Consider the following 19,860-nt stretch of genomic DNA (forward strand, 5'->3'; position numbering starts at 1 on the left):
CTATGATCCCAATAAAATTGGGTGTCCTGCTTCAAAGCAGTCTGTTGCTCGCTGGATCAGGCTTACTATCCAGCACGCTTATTCTACGGCAGACTTGCTGGTTCCAAGATCTGTACAGGCCCACTTTACTAGGTCGGTGGGTTCTTCCTGGGCGGCTGCCCGAGGTGTCTCAGCTTTAGAGCTCTGCCCAGCAGCTACTTGGTCAGGTTCGAACACGTTTGCTAAGTTCTACAAGTTCGATACTTTGGCCTCTGAGGACCTTCAGTTTGGTCAGTCAGTTCTGCAGGCACCTCAGCACTCTCCCACCCGGTTTGGGAGCTTTGGCACATCCCCATGGTACTAATGTGGACCCCAGTTTCCTCTAGGACGTAAGAGAAAAAAGGATTTTAATTACCTACCAGTAAATCCTTTTCTCGTAGTCCGTAGAGGATACCGGGCGCCTGCCCGGTGTTTCGTTCTTCCTGCACTGTTACTTGGGTAAGTAATGTTGGTTCAGCTGTTGCTATTCCTGTTTCAAGTTTGTTTAGCTTGGCTTTCCTCTAGTTGTGTGAGCTAGTTCGGAATCTCACCACTATCTTTTCTATCCTTTTCTCAAACTATGTCAGTCTCCTCGGGCACAGTTTCCGAGACTGAGTGTGGTAGGAGGAGCCAGCCCACACTATCAAAGTCTTAAAGTGCCCATGGCTCCTAGTGGACCCGTCTATACCCCATGGTACTAATGTGGACCCCAGCATCCTCTACATACTACGAGAAAAGGAATTACCGGTAGGTGTTTTAACAGTTTGGGTAGCCAGACCAGTCTTCTAGTAATCTCAGCAACATCAGTGTTTTTGCAGATGTCAAAAATTCCAGATGACCGTTATATAACATCTATAGGTGAAATTATTATATTCTCCATCTGACCAAATTTCTAAAAACATATTTACAGTAGATAAAGCACAGTAGTACATCTTTCCTGTAAGCAGCTCTGTCATTGACTGAGAACGTTACATTTGGTGCCATGTATTTGTGCAGAATTATGACACGTGTCCTCAGAGACCAGGGAAGATGGCTCATTGTTTACCCTCACACGTGGCAGCAGTCAGCATGGAGCTCTGCGTTGTGTGGGCAGAGCATTGTTCTGGTATTCCACCTTTATTAGCTGGGACATTAAGTAACATGTTTTGTTTTGCAGGTTATCACAGGACTCCTCCGCAGGCCTGACCAGGTAATTGTCGCACTGAATTCTGGGAATGTTCGATGATGCTGTTGCACCGCAGGACATAGTCTGAGGGTTTTCTTATTTCTCATTATCTGAGCCCACATTATTTCAGCGAAGTGTGTATTTTTACTGGAGAGCAGTACTGCATGCACAGGGGTGCAGGGAGAGGTAGAGAGGGGATAATCCCATCTATACTCCGATAACCTCCTCTTCTGCCACCTGCTCATTGCAATAAAGCTTTATTTGAAAGACTGTTTTTTCGTGCAACTTTAAGTTTCCTCATTGGCGCTACCACCTACTAAATATAGTCACGTAGTGTTCTTGGTTATTAGTCCCAAGGTAGGTCTTGTGTCTCAACTGCAGTTTTCCTCCTTCTAGAAATACAGTATTCCTATTGGTTGTATGAGCAGTTCAAGCTGGAGGTGTCTGCAGAGCAAGTCCAAGATCTTCTAAAGGCCAAGGTTTTCACAGAAATCGTTGAAACATTTTGAAATTGGAGAAAACTTTAACATCTAGAAGGAGGAAAACTGCAGTTGAGACACAAGACCTACCTTGGGACTAATAACCAAGAACACTACGTGACTTTATTTAGTAGGTGGTAGCGCCAATGGTGTATTCAACACTACTCTGTTTCCTATCAGCTTTTTGGTGATTGGGAGTCACCAGAATATACCTAGGCTGCTGTGTTTCCACCTAGCGCTATTTTCTGTCCAGCTCACATAAACTTTAAGTTTCCTACCTTCAGATGCCTGAAATTGAAGGCTAATTTTACAAAAACACCGTTCGGCATTGCAAATTTTCTTTTTCATCACCCTTGGATGCACAGCAGCAGACTTACACACTCCAATGGGAGCAGTTGGGTGTATTGGGGCAAGACTTGCTGGGTGGGCAATTCAGCGCACTTACAAAAAAAATTAGTACATTCTAAAATGACGTTCCTAAATCACCCTTGTGCTCCATTCAGACTATTATTCCAAGTGAGGGTGCAACCTCATTTTAAGATCCCATAGATACATGTATTGAAACTTTCTCCGTTCAGCCATGGGGGACACTGGGATCACCTTAGGGTTTAGAGTGGAGCAGCGGAGCCTGGGCACTAAACGGTTAGTTTTTCTTTCCCAGGTGCACAGGCTCCCTCTCCTCTATATTCTACCCCCTCAGCCCATAGGACCAGTTTTAGTTTAGTTCCCAAGGAGTGGGCACGGTTTTGGGGTTGCTGCTAAGCAGCCTCATTTTTTACTTTACTTTTATTTTATTTACTTTATTCACTGAGCGGGTGGCAGGTCAGCGTATTCTTCACAGTGTATTTACCAGTCTGCTGCAGTCCTCAGACCAGCCGGAGCAGCTGATAGCCTGTCATGAGCTAGTAGGCACTGGTGTCAAGTAGCCCTGTGACACACACCAAATCTAGCTAGATAAGATCAGGGAAACCCTCTAAGGTCTCCTCGGTATCAAATGCATCTTTGCATGAGCGTGGTTCATACAGTCATTTTGTTCCTTTCAGGATCAAGCCGGGTACTCCAGCGAGAGTAGGTGTTCAGCAAACCATTACAAAATGCTTATCTCCAACCACTGAACTCGTAGCTCCAACCAATGAACTCGTAGCTCCAGCCAGTCAACTCGTAGCTCCAGCCAGTCAACTCGTAGCTCCAGCCAGTCAACTCGTAGCTCCAGCCAGTCAACTCGTAGCTCCAGCCAGTCAACTCGTAGCTCCAGTCAGTCAACTCGTAGCTCCAACCAGTTAACTCTTAGCCCCCCAAAGGTCAGGATGCACTAGGAGCCTATCCTATCTGCTACTCCTTACCGGACTCTTTTAAAGAAGTACTGGCATGATGGGGTTGCAGGGGGGAGGAGCTTAGGTTTAAATCTACAGTTTAATTTTTAAATGCCAGCTCCTCCATCCTACTTGCTATCCCATGATCCAGGGTTCCCCAGCCTGCTTCAGAGAAAAGTATTCAACGGTAAGTGACCAAAAATCCCATAATCAACATCTGGCTCAGCACAGGCTGAGGCCTATACCTTTTAGGGTTAATGGTTTCATCTCTAGAGACCATTCCTTACTCGCAGTTCCACAGTTAGCATGGTTTATTCTCGCCACAGGTTATATTCTCCCTCTATGGGTGTCGTGGACACCCACAGAGGGAGAATAGCCTATGTCGCCGGTATTCCGGCGGCATTGTGACGACCGGGATCCCGACTGGCGGTTTTTATATCCACTTCCCCCCAGTTCACATAACACCACTCTGATTGCATAACTAAGCCAGCCGTCAGGAGTCCAGCAGGTTATACTCCTTTCCGCTTTCTACATTTAAGTACCTAGAACTTTACCCAGTCCTCTCCATGGTACAACGTCCTCCATTCTAGATTCTTGCTAAAGGAGTCCGTCTTTTATCCACACCTGCTCAATAGAACACCAGAGTTTGCTCCACATCGTGAATGTGGTACAGACCCTTTTCCGCCATGCGTCGCCGGCCTCTTCTTTCATGCCTGGGGTTCTCTTCATGCCTAATGGCACAGCACGCAAGCTGCACGGTCTCCAAACAATGCATTGAGAGGTGCTGGCATTGACTATCAACTAACGTGATCCATGCAGTCACCGCTTTGTTTTACTGATGACGTTAACCTGTAACCAAGGTGTCTAAGCTAGGAGCAAGACATTGGAGCCTCAAACTACATTGCCCGGCCTTCTAGTGGTGAAGGATCACGTTTTTTTTTAAATGTAATCTTATTTCTCTAACGTCCTAAGTGGATGCTGGGACTCCGTATGGACCATGGGGAATAGCGGCTCCGCAGGAGACTGGGCACAAAAGTAAAAGCTTGAACTAGCTGGTGTGCACTGGCTCCTCCCCCTATGACCCTCCTCCAAGCCTCAGTTAGATTTTTGTGCCCAAACGAGAAGGGTGCATGCTAGGTGGCTCTCCTGAGCTGCTTAGAGTAAAAGTTTATTTTAGGTTTTTTATTTTCAGTGAGTCCTGCTGGCAACAGGCTCACTGCATCGTGGGACTAAGGGGAGAAGAAACGAACTCACCTGCGTGCAGAGTGGATTGGGTTTCTTAGGCTACTGGACATTAGCTCCAGAGGGACGATCACAGGTTCAGCCTGGATGGGTCCCGGAGCCGCGCCGCCGGCCCCCTTACAGAGCCAGAAGAACGAAGGGGTCCGGTGAAATCGGCGGCAGAAGACGTTCCTGTCTTCAACTAAGGTAGCGCACAGCACTGCAGCTGTGCGCCATTGCTCTCAGCACACTTCACACTCCGGTCACTGAGGGTGCAGGGCGCTGGGGGGGAGCGCCCTGAGACGCAATAAAAACAGAAATACCTTAGGATGGCAAAAGAAATACATCACATATAGCTCCTGGGCTATATGGATGTATTTAACCCCTGACAGTTTTCCAGAAAAAAGCGGGAGATAAGGCCGTCGTGAAGGGGCATAGCCTATCTCCTCAGCACACAAGCGCCATTTTCCCTCACAGTTCCGCTGGAAGGACGGCTCCCTGACTCTCCCCTGCAGTCCCTACAGAATCAGGGTAAAAACGAGAGAGGGGGGGCACTATTGGCAGCTAAATTATAAACAGCAGCTATAAAAGGGAGTAACACTTATATAAGGTTATCCCTATATATATATATATAGCGCTCTGGTGTGTGCTGGCAAACTCTCCCTCTGTCTCCCCAAAGGGCTAGTGAGGTCCTGTCCTCTATCAGAGCATTCCCTGTGTGTGTGCTGGGTGTCGGTACGATTGTGTCGACATGTATGAGGAGGAAAATGATGTGGAAGCAGAGCAATTGCCTGTATTAGTGATGTCACCCCCTAGGGAGTCGACACCTGACTGGATGGTTGTATTTAAAGAACTACGTGACAATGTCAGCACTTTACAAAAAACTGTTGACGACATGAGACAGCCGACAAATCAATTAGTGCCTGTCCAGGCGTCTCAGACACCGTCAGGGGCGATAAAACGCCCGTTACCTCAGTGGGTCGACACAGACCCAGACACGGATACTGAGTCCAGTGTCGACGGTGAGGAGACAAACGTAATGTCCAGTAGGGCCACACGTTACATGATCACGGCAATGAAGGAGGCATTGAACATTTCTGACACTACAAGTACCACAAAGAAGGGTATTATGTGGGGAGTGAAAAAACTACCAGTAGCTTTTCCTGAGTCAGATGAATTAAATGAGGTGTGTGATAAAGCGTGGGTTTCCGCCGATAAAAAAAGTGCTAATTTCTAATAAATTATTGGCACTATACCCTTTCCCGCCAGAGGTTAGGGCGCGTTGGGAAACACCCCCTAGAGTAGATAAAGCGCTCACACGTTTATCTAAACAAGTAGCGTTACCGTCTCCTGATACGGCCGCCCTCAAAGAACCAGCGGATAGAAGGCTGGAAAATATCCTGAAGGGTATATACACACATACTGGTGTTATACTGCGACCAGCAATCGCATCAGCCTGGATGTGCAGTGCTGGAGTGGCGTGGTCGGATTCCCTGACTGAAAATATTGATACCCTGGATAGGGACAGTATATTACTAACTATAGAGCATTTGAAGGATGCATTACTATATATGCGTGATGCACAGAGGGATATTTGCACCCTGGCATCAAGAGTGAGTGCTATGTCCATTTCTGCCAGAAGAGCGTTATGGACGCGACAGTGGTCAGGGGATGCGGATTCCAAACGACATATGGAAGTATTGCCGTTTAAAGGGGAGGAGTTATTTGGGGCCGGTCTATCGGACCTGGTGGCCACGGCAACGGCCGGAAAGTCCACCTTTTTACCCCAGGTCACCTCTCAGCAGAAAAAGACACCGTCTTTTCAAACTCAGTCCTTTCGTTCCCATAAGTACAGGCGGGCAAAAGGCCACTCATTTCTGCCCCGGGGCAGAGGAAGAGGAAAAAGACTGCACCAGGCAGTCTCTTCCCAGGAGCAGAAGCCCTCCTCTGCTTCTGCCAAGTCTTCAGCATGACGCTGGGGCTTTACAAGCGGACTCGGACACGGTGGGGGCCCGTCTCAAAAATTTCAACGCGCAGTGGGCTCACTCGCAAGTGGACCCCTGGATTCTGCAGGTAGTATCACAGGGGTACAAACTGGAATTCGAGACGTCTCCCCCTCGCCGGTTCCTGAAGTCTGCTCTACCAAAGTCTCCCTCCGACAGGGAGGCAGTTTTGGAAGCCATTCACAAGCTGTATTCCCAGCAGGTGATAATCAAGGTACCTCTCCTACAACAGGGAAAGGGGTATTATTCCACGCTGTTTGTGGTACCGAAGCCGGACGGCTCGGTGAGACCAATTTTAAATCTAAAATCCTTGAACACTTACATAAAGAGGTTCAAATTCAAGATGGAGTCACTCAGAGCAGTGATAGCAAACCTGGAAGAAGGGGACTATATGGTGTCTCTGGACATCAAAGATGCTTATCTCCACGTCCCAATCTACCCTTCTCACCAAGGGTACCTCAGGTTTGTAGTACAAAACTGTCATTATCAGTTTCAGACGCTGCCGTTTGGATTGTCCACGGCACCTCGGGTCTTTACCAAGGTAATGGCCGAAATGATGATTCTTCTTCGAAGAAAAGGCGTTTTAATTATCCCTTACTTGGACGATCTCCTGATAAGGGCAAGGTCCAGGGAACAGTTAGAAGTCGGAGTAGCACTATCTCAGTTAGTGTTACGTCAGCACGGGTGGATTCTAAATATTCCAAAATCGCAGCTGATTCCAACGACACGTCTCCTGTTCCTAGGAATGATTCTGGACACAGTCCAGAAAAAGGTGTTTCTTTATCATCCACTAGGGGTCACTGGAGTACTCTTGGGATATGGACGGGCGGAGCCGAACAAAGGCACTGAATATTCAAATTTAGGACCCTCCCACCCCTCCATATCCCCGAGTACCTCAGTGTACTGTCTCAGTGTTTTTTCGGTGCTCACAGCACGAACATCGGCTTGTGGTATAGCCACACTTGGATTTTTATTTTTAATTTTTATTTTTAATTTTTATTTTTACACTTAGCACATCCCTTCCCAGTTCTGGAAAAACATGGGTCTGGGATAGTGCCGCTGCACGGGCAGCGCATGGCGTGTCGGTCCTCACAAAGAGCACCCTCACAGCCACAGACAGCATGGCGTGTCGGTCCTCACGAAGAGCACCCTCACAGCCACAGACAGCCCACTGCTTCTACAAAGAGCAGCCAGGAAAAGCTGGACGGGCTTGCACAAAGAAGCCGTCGCAGCCATAGATTACTGGAAGCTGACTGGAGCTGGACGGAGCTTACACATAAAAAGCCCCGCCACAGCCAAGACTACAGAGCTGAGGCAGTCGTCAGCCATGATCAGAAAGGTAGGCTGGGGGAAACGGGGCGGTCAGCGCAGGCTGCCGCCCCGCTATGTAGGGGTTAATGCCTCCTGCGCATACGGAGCTCCGTCCGGCTGCACAGCAGGGGGAGCTCATACGCACTATGCCCAGCCGCTATGGAAGTCAGTCTGACACTGGACGGAGCTTACAGAAAGCCCCGTCACAGCCAGGATGAAAGCCCCGTCACAAGCTGGACGGAGCGTACAGGAGGTGCGGCACATGTCCTAATGGTGGGGTGTCAGGGCGGTCAGCTCACGCTGCCGCCCTGCTGTGTGGGGGTTTGCCGCCGCTGAAGCCGCCGCTGATATGCCCCGCTTAACTACGCTGGAAGCTCAGAGCGGCCGCACGTCACTCAGAGACGCCGGCCGCTCTCCCAGCGCTGATTACCCGGCACCGAGGTAGGACAGGCGCCGCCCGAGCCACAGTAAGTACCCGCTTTCTAACATGCACAGAGCGGCCGCACGTCACTCACAGACGCCGGCCGCTCTTCCAGCGCTGACACCGCACGCTGATGATACATGGCGCCGCCCGCTCTTCCGGACGGCTCCCCGGCGCTATACACAGCGCTCCCCTGCTCTCCCTGCACCCGTTCCCGCTGCAGGTAACATAGGGGAGACTACCGGGGGTAAGGGGGAGTAAATACCCATAGCAACAGCACCAAGGCTGCATGGGTTAATAAGACATAGTTTTCACAGAGCATGTCCTAAAATATGTTTCTAATTGTATGGATGGCATGCTTCCTGTTTCTGTAGGCTGCCATTTGATGTCATAAGTGTTCTATTAACTGGAATGTGATTATCACACTTTAATAGGCTATTAAGCCTATATTACCTGTATAATAGGCTATTATGTCTATATATATTAACACTGCAGCAGGTCCTGTGCTTTTCAGGGTATGCATGGCATGGGGGCCATTTTTAATCATTACAGTTTCTTCCAGTTTATAATTCTAGAACATTCCTGCCCTACATCTCTAAGCCACCAGAGGCAAAGGGGGTGTTAGTGGGAATGTAGTTCGGATTGCACATGTGAACTGCTTTTCACATAAAGAATACTCTGGTTTCTCTTCAGATCTAATAAATCTTTCGCCTGTTGCTAAAGAGGTCCGTAGAGAGAAATAACCATGTGTTTCATAGCCTGGCTACGGCTGGCCTTAATATGCTTTTCAGCAACAAAAATATATATATGACACAAAAGAACTTCAACAAGTAGTGCAAGTGTCTGTCTGTTGCCTATTGTGGTGTCAGTCTGCATAGCTAGTAAGGCTCTAGCGCAGACTAAAAATAATTTTTAACGGTCCTATGTTAAGCATTGGCAATTCAAATTAAAACAGCGGTAACATCGGAGTCTCGGAAGTACTCCGCCTGCTATAACTAAAGATAGTCTTTTCAAAGGGCCAAGTTCCTTTGGGTACCAGGGTTAATGCAGAAACTTCGAGTGAGAAGGGTGCATTACACCAGCACTTATATAGTGCGGGGGTTTTGGGCAACATACATTGCTAAAAACCAGTGAGTCAAGGCCTCCATTTGTTTTAGAAAATATTAGTGGACTTTGACCACTATTTAATCGTTTCAAAATAACGCGATCCGCCATTGGCAAATGCGTCTGTGTTAAACATTTTAAAGACCCAGGATACATTTGGGTCATTAGTCTCTAGGTATGGAAACTATGAGATCACTGTTAAAAGAAGCTGCAGAGTATATCTGTAAAGCCTCTACTAACGCCTGTTTTTCATCGTAGCTAGTTCAGCACGACTAGGACAGAGCTTGTTTGGTCCTAAATTTGATATTCAGCCATTACCGCATCCAGTATCAAAACGGAATACTGGTACCGGCGTTTAATCCCTTTAGACTTCCGTTTTTCAAAGGCGGGTGTACAAAACAGTCACGCCTTGTAACGTCAGGACGCTACAGTCAGCAAGCCAGTGGTTTGATGACCTCTTTTCCAATTGTGGAAGCGCGTCTTTACATGTTACTTTGAGGGGTTTCCAGACTTCAATTCATGGATGTCTCAGCTATTTACAGATTAAAGGACAATACTGGCTCTGTCGACCGGTTTGGCAGGTTGCCATTTAGTCTCTGCTGGGTTTCAGCTGTCTTTATAATCCAAGCAGTAGTATACCAACAGAGTCAGGGTTACATATTCCCTCTGTTTGAGCAAAACCAGACGGCTCTGTCGCAATCTCAATCAGCAGGTCACTTACTGCAGTGGGAAAATGAATTTTCTGCGGTTAGTATTTGTTTATTGGAGCACAAAGTGGCATAATGGCACTTGATCTTCACAATGCGTATTTACCCATTCCGGTTTGATCTTCACGGGTTCTAGCGTTTGCAAATCGCCACAACCATTATCCATTTCGGGTCTACCGTTGCTTATCGCCTCGGGTATTTACCAAAGTTATGTTGGGGAGGATAGCTCATCTCACATAAGAACTCTGTCTCAACAGAGTTTCTCTACCTTAGATGATCTGCTCATAAGAACTCTGTCTCAACAAAGTTCCTCTAACTTGCGCTACTAAGGTATACTGCGGTAGCAGATCAAGTTCGAAAACAATCGCATCTAATTCCGTCTAAACGATGTCAATTCCTAGGTAAGATTATAAATCAAAGACTTTTACCTACTACACCAGCAATAACAAATGTACGTCTAGTAATTAGTGCAAAACACGCACACTAGCGGTACATTGGTGTATTCACCTATTAAGAATAAAGATGTGTTTTCAATTTAGTTCGCCACCCTTCACTCGCGTTTCCCACAGAGGGAAAAGGGTGCATATACTCTGGACGACAGTCGCAGAGGGTCAGGATTTGTAGTTAAAATCAGCAACAAAGGTTCTAAAACACGACAGATTGCTGTCGATAAAGGTCCTAGAACTCTGTGCATTTTACAATGCAATACATGATTCGCTTTCAGTCTGACCAGGTATATACTCTGGTTTCTCTTCAGAACGAATAAATCTTTTGCCTTTTACTAAAGATTTCTGTGGAGAGGAACAACCATGAGTTTCAGGTAAATGTTTGATGCCTGTCTCACGCTGGCCTTAAGCAGTCAAACAAGGCAACGGCAGTTGCATACACAACAACCAGTGAGAACCAAGAAGCCGCATGGTAATGCGGCATGTGACTCAAATCCTCAATGGCTTAGAACACCATTATGTGAAAATGTCACATTACGTGAGTGGACATCTGTTAGACAGAGGATCTCACCCGTCAGGATTTGGATCCTGAAAACTGGACATTAAATCCAGAGGTGTTTCATATGTGAGTCCACAGAAGGGGGTTACCCTCAAGTATACATGATGGCATCTCGCCACAATTACAAAAGCTCAGTATGTGTACAAAACAGATCACAAGGGCAGTGGCGGTGGAGTCGCTCACATTCATGTGGTCATTCAGCATCGTGTATCTGGCTCCACCAGTTTCCGCTGCTCTCTCCGTTGTCAAAACGGCTCATAAGACAGTTTGTCACAGTCATACTGGTGGTAGCTCATGGGTTTCGGAGAAGTTTGCTTCTCGAATTTTCAAGGAATACTTGCACACGATCTTGGCCCGCTCATAATACGTCCAACCTGTTACATCAGGGAACGTTAGTTTACCCATAGTTACCTATGTACCTATTATCTATGTACCGCAGCTGCGGTTGACGGGGTGAGGGTGCAAACGCCCTCTTAAGAAATTGAGCATTACAGTATCGGTTATACTAACCATGTTACGAAATAGTAAGCCGTTTAAGGCAGCTCATTTTTACAAAATTTCGTGTGCTTACATAGGTTGTAAACCTCGGAAGTTTCCAACATCATCCTTCAAGTAACCCGTATTCTGTTAAACGGGGTGGGATGGAAAACTGCGTTGATCTGCACGAAGAGTGCAGGTATCTGTGTGATAAACTTATTGTCAAAGACGTTTGCCTCTATTGGCGTCTGTACACATCTTTCTACAAGGTGTCATCAAAGTTCACACTCTATTTATCCCACCTACAGCGCCAGGCGACTTGAAGTTGGGTTCAGATTTCTTACAGTTTTCATATTTTGAACCCTTTCAACAAATGGGAATTAAGTTTCTCACTTTGGAAAACAATTTTCTTATAGCCTTGGCTTCGGCAAGGGTTTTGTTTTCATATTTGGGTGCCTTGTATTCCAAGCCACCGTATTTGAGTTTTCTCATGACAAAGCAGATCTTCGGACGAATCACGCTTTCGTATTCTTCACATCAATATACCAATAGGGGTTTCCTGTGTGGACAGCACATTCTAGAATTCTGAATGTGGTACACGCATTACGCGTTTATATATGTCCCGAACGTCAACAGTACGTGATATGAATACGTTGTTTGTTCTCTATGATACTGCCAACTGGGGTTAGCCAGTTTCTTAGCAGACATTATCCAGTTGGGTAATAATAATGACTACAAGTCAGGTTTACTTTAAGGCTAAGTTACAATCGCCTGCGTCAGTAATAGCTCATCCCACAGGTCTGTGGGAATGTCAGACCCAGTGGGTCGTGGAGTGTCTAAAACGCGGCTATATAGCCTTCATGTGCACCATGTTTGTGCACGTTTACACGTTATAAATGGTGGCGCCATCAGCATCTAGCTTTGGGCTGCCTACTGTTACAAGTATCAAACAGCTCTCCCGCCCACGAGGGAAGCTTTGGTACGTCCCAAGAGTACTCCAGTGACCCCTAGTGGATGATAAAGAAAATAGGATTTTGGTACTTACCAGGTAAATCCTTTTCTTTGAATCCATAGGGGGCACTGGACGCCCACCCAGAGCAGTTTTACCTGGGTTGTTTTAAGCTCAAGGGAGCTTAGGGTAACAAGTTTTACTTGATTGATATTAAGCTCAGAGGAGCTTATGGTAACACATTTTCACCGATTGGTTCAAATTATAAAGTTCTATCGGTTATGGTGTCAACTGTTTAGTTGACAGTAAGGTTATGGGTCAACATTGTTGTTGTCCGTTATGTTATAGGTATTCTCCATTGTCAACCTCTCTATATCGTTCCTGTTCGCTCAGTAAAAAACACTGAGACAGTACACTGAGGTACTCGGGGATATGGAGGGGTGGGAGGGTCCTAAATTTGAATATTCAGTGCCTTTGTTCGGCTCCGCCCGTCCATATCCCAAGAGTACTCCAGTGCCCCCTATGGATTCAAAGAAAAGGATTTACCTGGTAAGTACCAAAATCCTATTTTCTCCCAGAGGAGAAGGCCAGGGAGTTATCCGAGCTAGTCAGGAATCTCCTAAAACCAGGCCAGGTGTCAGTGCATCAGTGCACGAGGGTCCTGGGAAAAATGGTGGCTTCTTACGAAGCGATTCCATTCGGAAGATTCCATGCAAGAACGTTTCAGTGGGATCTTCTGGACAAATGGTCCGGATCGCATCTTCAGATGCATCAGCAGATAACCCTGTCGCCAAGGACAAGGGTGTCTCTTCTGTGGTGGCTGCAGAGTGCTCATCTACTAGAGGGCCGCAGATTCGGCATTCAGGATTGGATCCTGGTGACCACAGATGCCAGCCTGAGAGGCTGGGGAGCAGTCACACAGGGACAAAATTTCCAGGGCTTGTGGTCAAGCATGGAAACATCTCTTCATATAAACATTCTGGAACTAAGGGCCATTTACAATGCCCTAAGTCAAGCAAAACCCCTGCTTCAGGGTCAGGCGGTATTGATCCAATCGGACAACATCACGTCAGTCGCCCACGTAAACAGACAGGGCGGCACGAGAAGCAGGAGGGCGATGGCAGAAGCTGCAAGGATTCTTCGCTGGGCGGAGAATCATGTGATAGCACTGTCAGCAGTGTTCATTCCGGGAGTGGACAACTGGGAAGCGGACTTCCTCAGCAGACACGACCTTCACCCGGGGGAGTGGGGACTTCATCCAGAAGTCTTCCAAGAGATGGTAAACCGTTGGGAAAAACCAAAGGTGGACATGATGGCGTCCCGTCTCAACAAAAAACTAGACAGATATTGCGCCAGGTCAAGGGACCCTCAGGCAATAGCGGTGGACGCTCTGGTAACACCATGGGTGTACCAGTCAGTGTATGTGTTTCCTCCTCTGCCTCTCATACCAAAAGTACTGAGAATCATAAAAAGGAGAGGAGTAAGAACTATACTCGTGGTTCCGGATTGGCCAAGAAGGACTTGGTACCCGGAACTTCAAGAGATGCTCACGGAGGACCCGTGGCCTCTACCTCTAAGAAAGGACCTGCTCCAGCAGGGACCTTGTCTGTTCCAAGACTTACCGCAGCTGCGTTTGACGGCATGGCGGTTGAACGCCGGATCCTGAAGGAAAAAGGCATTCCAGAAGAAGTCATCCCTACCCTGATAAAGGCCAGGACGGATGTAACCGCGAAACATTATCACCGCATTTGGCGAAAATATGTTGCGTGGTGTGAGGCCAAAGAGGCCCCTACAGAGGAATTTCAACTGGGTCGCTTCCTACATTTCCTGCAAACAGGACTGTCTATGGGCCTAAAATTAGGGTCCATTAAGGTTCAAATTTCGGCCCTGTCGATTTTCTTCCAAAAAGAACTGGCTTCAGTGCCTGAAGTCCAGACGTTTGTCAAAGGGGTACTGCATATACAGCCTCCTTTTGTGCCCCCGGTGGCACCTTGGGATCTCAATGTGGTTTTGGGGTTCCTAAAATCACATTGGTTTGAACCACTCACCACTGTGGAATTAAAATATCTCACATGGAAGGTGGTAATGCTGTTAGCCCTGGCTTCAGCCAGGCGTGTCTCAGAATTGGCGGCTTTATCTTATAAAAGCCCTTACCTGATTTTTCACACGGATAGGGCAGAATTGAGGACTCGTCCTCAATTTCTCCAAAAGGTGGTTTCAGCGTTTCACGTGAACCAGCCTATTGTGGTGCCTGCGGCTACTAGGGACTTGGAGGACTCCAAGTTACTGGACGTAGTCAGGGCCCTGAAAATATATATTTCCAGGACGGCTGGAGTCAGGAAATCTGACTCGCTGTTTATCCTGTATGCACCCAACAAGCTGGGTGCTCCTGCTTCTAAGCAGACGATTGCTCGTTGGATTTGTAGTACAATTCAGCTTGCACATTCTGTGGCAGGCCTGCCACAGCCAAAATCTGTAAAAGCCCATTCCACAAGGAAGGTGGGCTCATCTTGGGCGGCTGCCCGAGGGGTCTCGGCTTTACAACTTTGCCGAGCAGCTACTTGGTCAGGGGCAAACACGTTTGCTAAATTCTACAAATTTGATACCCTGGCTGAGGAGGACCTGGAGTTCTCTCATTCGGTGCTGCAGAGTCATCCGCACTCTCCCGCCCGTTTGGGAGCTTTGGTATAATCCCCATGGTCCTTACGGAGTCCCAGCATCCACTTAGGACGTTAGAGAAAATAAGAATTTACTTACCGATAATTCTATTTCTCATAGTCCGTAGTGGATGCTGGGCGCCCATCCCAAGTGCGGATTGTCTGCAATACTTGTATATAGTTATTGTTACAAAATTCGGGTTATTATTGTTGTGAGCCATCTTTTCAGAGGCTCCTTCGTTTATCATACTGTTAACTGGGTTCAGATCACAGGTTGTACGGTGTGATTGGTGTGGCTGGTATGAGTCTTACCCGGGATTCAATATCCTTCCTTATTATGTACGCTCGTCCGGGCACAGTATCCTAACTGAGGCTTGGAGGAGGGTCATAGGGGGAGGAGCCAGTGCACACCAGCTAGTTCAAGCTTTTACTTTTGTGCCCAGTCTCCTGCGGAGCCGCTATTCCCCATGGTCCTTACGGAGTCCCAGCATCCACTATGGACTATGAGAAATAGAATTATCGGTAAGTAAATTCTTATTTTTTATTTTATTAATATAGATATTAAATGTAGGTTGTTATTTTTTTATTTTATCTCAACAAAATGTGTCTTCTGGTTGCTCTTGGTAGGGATGGCCACTGCTGATACCACTGCAGGAATAAGCCCCCCTTGTATATGACTCTTGGTCCTAAACTGTTAGCTCCATAAAGACCCTGAGTAGTTATCTCTCCAGCTTCCATCCCTCTGCTGCTGTGACATACTGTATACTCCCTTTACGCTGCATTTTGTACACCGATATCATCTTGATTTGCAGGATGTCTTCAGTAAGATCGCCATTGGATTCATCCCGCTAGGTGTGACCAACACGCTCAGCCGCACCCTCTACCCCCAGAGTGACAACAAAGTACAGTAAGTGGGATTACAGCTTTTCATAGTTGATGTCGCCATGCCTTATTACTTCAGACCTACTGTACACCCCAACAGTCAGTGGGGTATATGCAATTCACGGCGAATCGCGGCAATTTTTCGCCGTTTTTTAATTCGACTAAATTCGCCAGGTGAATTCCGGAAGGTGGCTTCCGGAATTCACCATATTCAATGAAAAACGGATTCGCCAGAATCGCGGGCGAAAATCGGACGATTTGGCGGATTTTGCCGCGATTTTAAAAAACGGGAAAAAACGGGAAAAACCCGAAAAAAAAAAAAAAATGGCGTGGGATCCCCCCTCCAAAGCATAACCAGCCTCGGGCTCTTCGAGCTGGTCCTGGTTCTAAAAATGCAGGGGAAAAATTGGGCAGGGATCCCCCGTATTTTTAAAACCAGCACCGGGCTCTGCGCCTGGTGCTGGTGCCAAAAATACGGGGGACAAAAAGAGTAGGGGTCCCCCGTATTTTTAACACCAGCATCGGGCTCCACTAGCTGGACAGATAATGCCACAGCCGGGGGTCACTTTTATGCCGTGCCCTGCGGCCGTGGCATTAACTACCCAACTAGTCACCCCTGGCCGGGGTACCCTGGGGGAGTGGGGACCCCTACAATCAAGGGGTCCCCCCCCCCCAGCCACCCAAGGGCCAGGGGTGAAGCCCGAGGCTGTCCCCCCCCCCATCCAATGGGCTGCGGATGGGGGGGCTGATAGCCTTTTGTGATAATAAAAAGATATTGTTTTTTCTCTAACGTCCTAGTGGATGCTGGGGACTCCGTCAGGACCATGGGGGAATAGCGGGCTCCGCAGGAGACAGGGCACATCTAAAAAAGCTTTTAGGTCACATGGTGCGTACTGGCTCCTCCCCCTATGACCCTCCTCCAAGCCTCAGTTAGGTTTTTGTGCCCGTCCGAGAGGGTGCAATCTAGGTGGCTCTCTTAAAGAGCTGTTTAGAAAAGTTTTTTTTTAGGTTTCAATCTCAGTGATTCCTGCTGGCAACAGGATCACTGCATCGAGGGACTTAGGGGAGAGATTTCCAACTCACCTGCGTGCAGGATGGATTGGAGTCTTAGGCTACTGGACACTTAGCTCCAGAGGGAGTCGGAACACAGGTCAGCCTGGGGTTCGTCCCGGAGCCGCGCCGCCGATCCCCCTTACAGACGCTGAAGAGACGGCAGAACGGAGGTCCGGAAAACAGGCGGCAGAAGACTCCACAGTCTTCATGAAGGTAGCGCACAGCACTGCAGCTGTGCGCCATTGTTGTCACACGGCTCACTGACTCAGTCACGGAGGGTGCAGGGCGCTGCTGGGGGCGCCCTGGGCAGCAATATAATTACCTTTAGTGGCAAAAGAAATACATCACATATACCCATTAAGGCTATATGTATGTATTTTGACCCAGGCCAGTTTCTTAAAAACCGGGAGAAAAATCCCGCCGAAAAAGGGGCGGAGCTTATTCTCCTCAGCACTCAGCGCCATTTTCCTGCTCAGCTCCGCTGGTGAAGAAGGCTCCCAGGACTCTCCCCTGCACTGCACTACAGAAACAGGGTAACAAAGAGAAGGGGGGCATAAATTGGCGATATTTATATATTAAGAGCGCATATATAGTAAACAACACCTTCTAGGGTTGTTTTTATACATTTATAGCGCTTTTGGTGTGTGCTGGCAAACTCTCCCTCTGTCTCCCCAAAGGGCTAAGGGGTCCTGTCTTCGATTAGAGCATTCCCTGTGTGGCTGCTGTGTGTCGGTACGTGTGTGTCGACATGTATGAGGACGATGTTGGTGTGGAGGCAGAGCAATTGCCGATGATGGTAATGTCACCCCCTAGGGAGTCGACACCGGAATGGATGGCTTTAGTTATGGAATTACGTGATAATGTCAGCACACTGCAAAAGTCAGTTGACGAAATAAGACGCCCGGCAAACCAGTTAGTACCGGTTCAGGCGTCTCAGACACCGTCAGGGGCTGTAAAACGTCCTTTACCTCAGTCAGTCGACACGGGTACCGACACAGATGAATCTAGTGTCGACGGTGAAGAAACAAACGTATTTTCCAATAGGGCCACACGTTATATGATCACGGCAATGAAGGAGGCGTTACAGATCTCTGATACTGCTGGTACCTCAAAAAGGGGTATTATGTGGGGGGTGAAAAAACTACCTGTATTTTTCCCAGAATCAGAGGAATTGAATGATGTGTGTGATGAAGCGTGGGTTACCCCCGATAGAAAAATGCTAATTTCAAAGAAGTTGTTGGCATTATACCCTTTCCCACCAGAGGTTAGGGCGCGCTGGGAAACACCCCCTAAGGTGGATAAGGCGCTCACACGTTTATCAAAGCAAGTGGCGTTGCCGTCTCCTGATACGGCCGCCCTCAAGGATCCAGCAGATAGGAGGCTGGAAACTACACTGAAGAGTATATACACACATACGGGTGTTATACTGCGACCGGCAATAGCCTCAGCCTGGATGTGCAGTGCTGGGGTAGTGTGGTTGGATTCTCTGACTGAAAATATTGAGACCCTGGATAGGGACAGTATTTTATTGACTCTAGAGCAATTAAAGGATGCTTTTCTTTATATGCGAGATGCTCAGAGGGATGTTTGTACTCTAGCATCAAGAGTAAACGCGATGTCCATATCTGCTAGAAGAAGTTTATGGACGCGACAGTGGTCAGGTGATGCGGATTCCAAGAGGCATATGGAAGTATTGCCATATAAAGGAGAAGAATTGTTTGGGGTCGGTCTTTCGGACCTGGTGACCACGGCAACTGCCGGCAAATCCACCTTTTTACCTCAGACCCCTTCACAACAGAAAAAGACACCGTCTTTTCAGCCGCAGTCCTTTCGCTCCTATAAAAAGCGACCAAAAGGACAGTCTTATCTGCCGAGAGGCAGAGGAAAGGGTAAGAAAGGGCAGCACGCAGCCCCTGCCCAGGAACAGAAGCCCGCCCCGGCTTCTACAAAGCCATCAGCATGACGCTGGGGCTTTACAAGCGGACCCAGGAACGGTGGGGGGTCGACTCAAGATTTTCAGCAATCAATGGGCTCACTCACAAGTGGACCCGTGGGTCCTGCAGATAATATCTCAGGGTTACATGCTGGAGTTCGAAAGGTTTCCCCCTCGCCGGTTCCTAAAGTCTGCTTTACCAACGTCTCCCTCAGAAAGGACGTCGGTTTTGGAAGCCATTCACAAGCTGTATTCTCAGCAGGTGATAGTCAAGGTACCCCTCCTACAACAGGGAAAGGGGTATTATTCCACACTATTTGTGGTACCGAAGCCGGACGGTTCGGTAAGACCTATTCTAAATCTGAAATCCTTGAACCTGTACATACAGAAATTCAAGTTCAAGATGGAGTCACTCAGAGCAGTGATAGCGAATCTGGAAGAAGGGGACTTCATGGTGTCCCTGGACATAAAGGATGCTTATCTGCATGTCCCAATTTACCCCTCACACCAAGGGTATCTCAGGTTCGTGATACAAGACTGTCATTATCAGTTTCAAACGATGCCGTTTGGTTTGTCCACGGCCCCTCGGGTCTTTACCAAGGTAATGACCGAAATGATGGTTCTTCTACGAAGAAAAGGCGTATTAATTATCCCTTACTTGGACGATCTCCTGATAAGGGCAAAGTCCAGAGAACAGCTGGAAGTCGGTGTAGCACTAACCCAGGTAGTGCTTCAGCAACACGGGTGGATTCTGAATCTTCCAAAATCTCAATTGACCCCGACAACTCGTCTGCTGTTCCTGGGAATGATTCTGGACACGGTTCAGAAAAAGGTGTTTCTCCCGGAGGAGAAAGCAAGGGAGTTATCCGAACTTGTCAGGAACCTCCTAAAACCAGGAACGGTGTCAGTACATCAATGCACAAGAGTCCTGGGAAAGATGGTGGCTTCGTACGAAGCGATTCCATTCGGCAGATTCCATGCACGGACATTTCAGTGGGATCTGCTGGACAAATGGTCCGGATCGCATCTGCACATGCATCAGCGGATAGCACTGTCACCAAGAACAAGGTTGTCTCTCCTGTGGTGGCTGCAGACTGCCCATCTGTTAGTGGGCCGCAGATTCGGCATACAGGACTGGGTCCTGGTGACTACGGATGCCAGC

The 19,860-nt window shown here is 47.9% G+C and overlaps 1 protein-coding gene, 1 non-coding gene and 1 pseudogene across 4 annotated transcripts in view; all 3 read left to right on the top strand.

Moving 5' to 3' along the window:
- Positions 1-19,860, top strand: part of AGK (acylglycerol kinase) — an 85,976-nt gene that overhangs the window by 44,869 nt on the left and 21,247 nt on the right. For all 3 annotated transcript variants that reach the window (XM_063928970.1, XM_063928969.1, XM_063928971.1), the window contains exons 7-8: positions 1,175-1,207; positions 15,643-15,737. In XM_063928970.1, the coding sequence (XP_063785040.1) occupies positions 1,175-1,207; positions 15,643-15,737 (128 nt within the window). The remainder of the gene's footprint in view (positions 1-1,174; positions 1,208-15,642; positions 15,738-19,860) is intronic.
- LOC134938791 (U5 spliceosomal RNA) lies at positions 8,605-8,690 on the top strand (annotated as a pseudogene).
- On the top strand, positions 10,480-10,594 carry LOC134938688 (U5 spliceosomal RNA). Its single transcript, XR_010181197.1, has one exon. It is a non-coding gene; the product is annotated as a U5 spliceosomal RNA (small nuclear RNA).

Source organism: Pseudophryne corroboree, chromosome 6, assembly GCF_028390025.1.
Source record: "Pseudophryne corroboree isolate aPseCor3 chromosome 6, aPseCor3.hap2, whole genome shotgun sequence".
NCBI lineage: Eukaryota > Metazoa > Chordata > Amphibia > Anura > Myobatrachidae > Pseudophryne > Pseudophryne corroboree.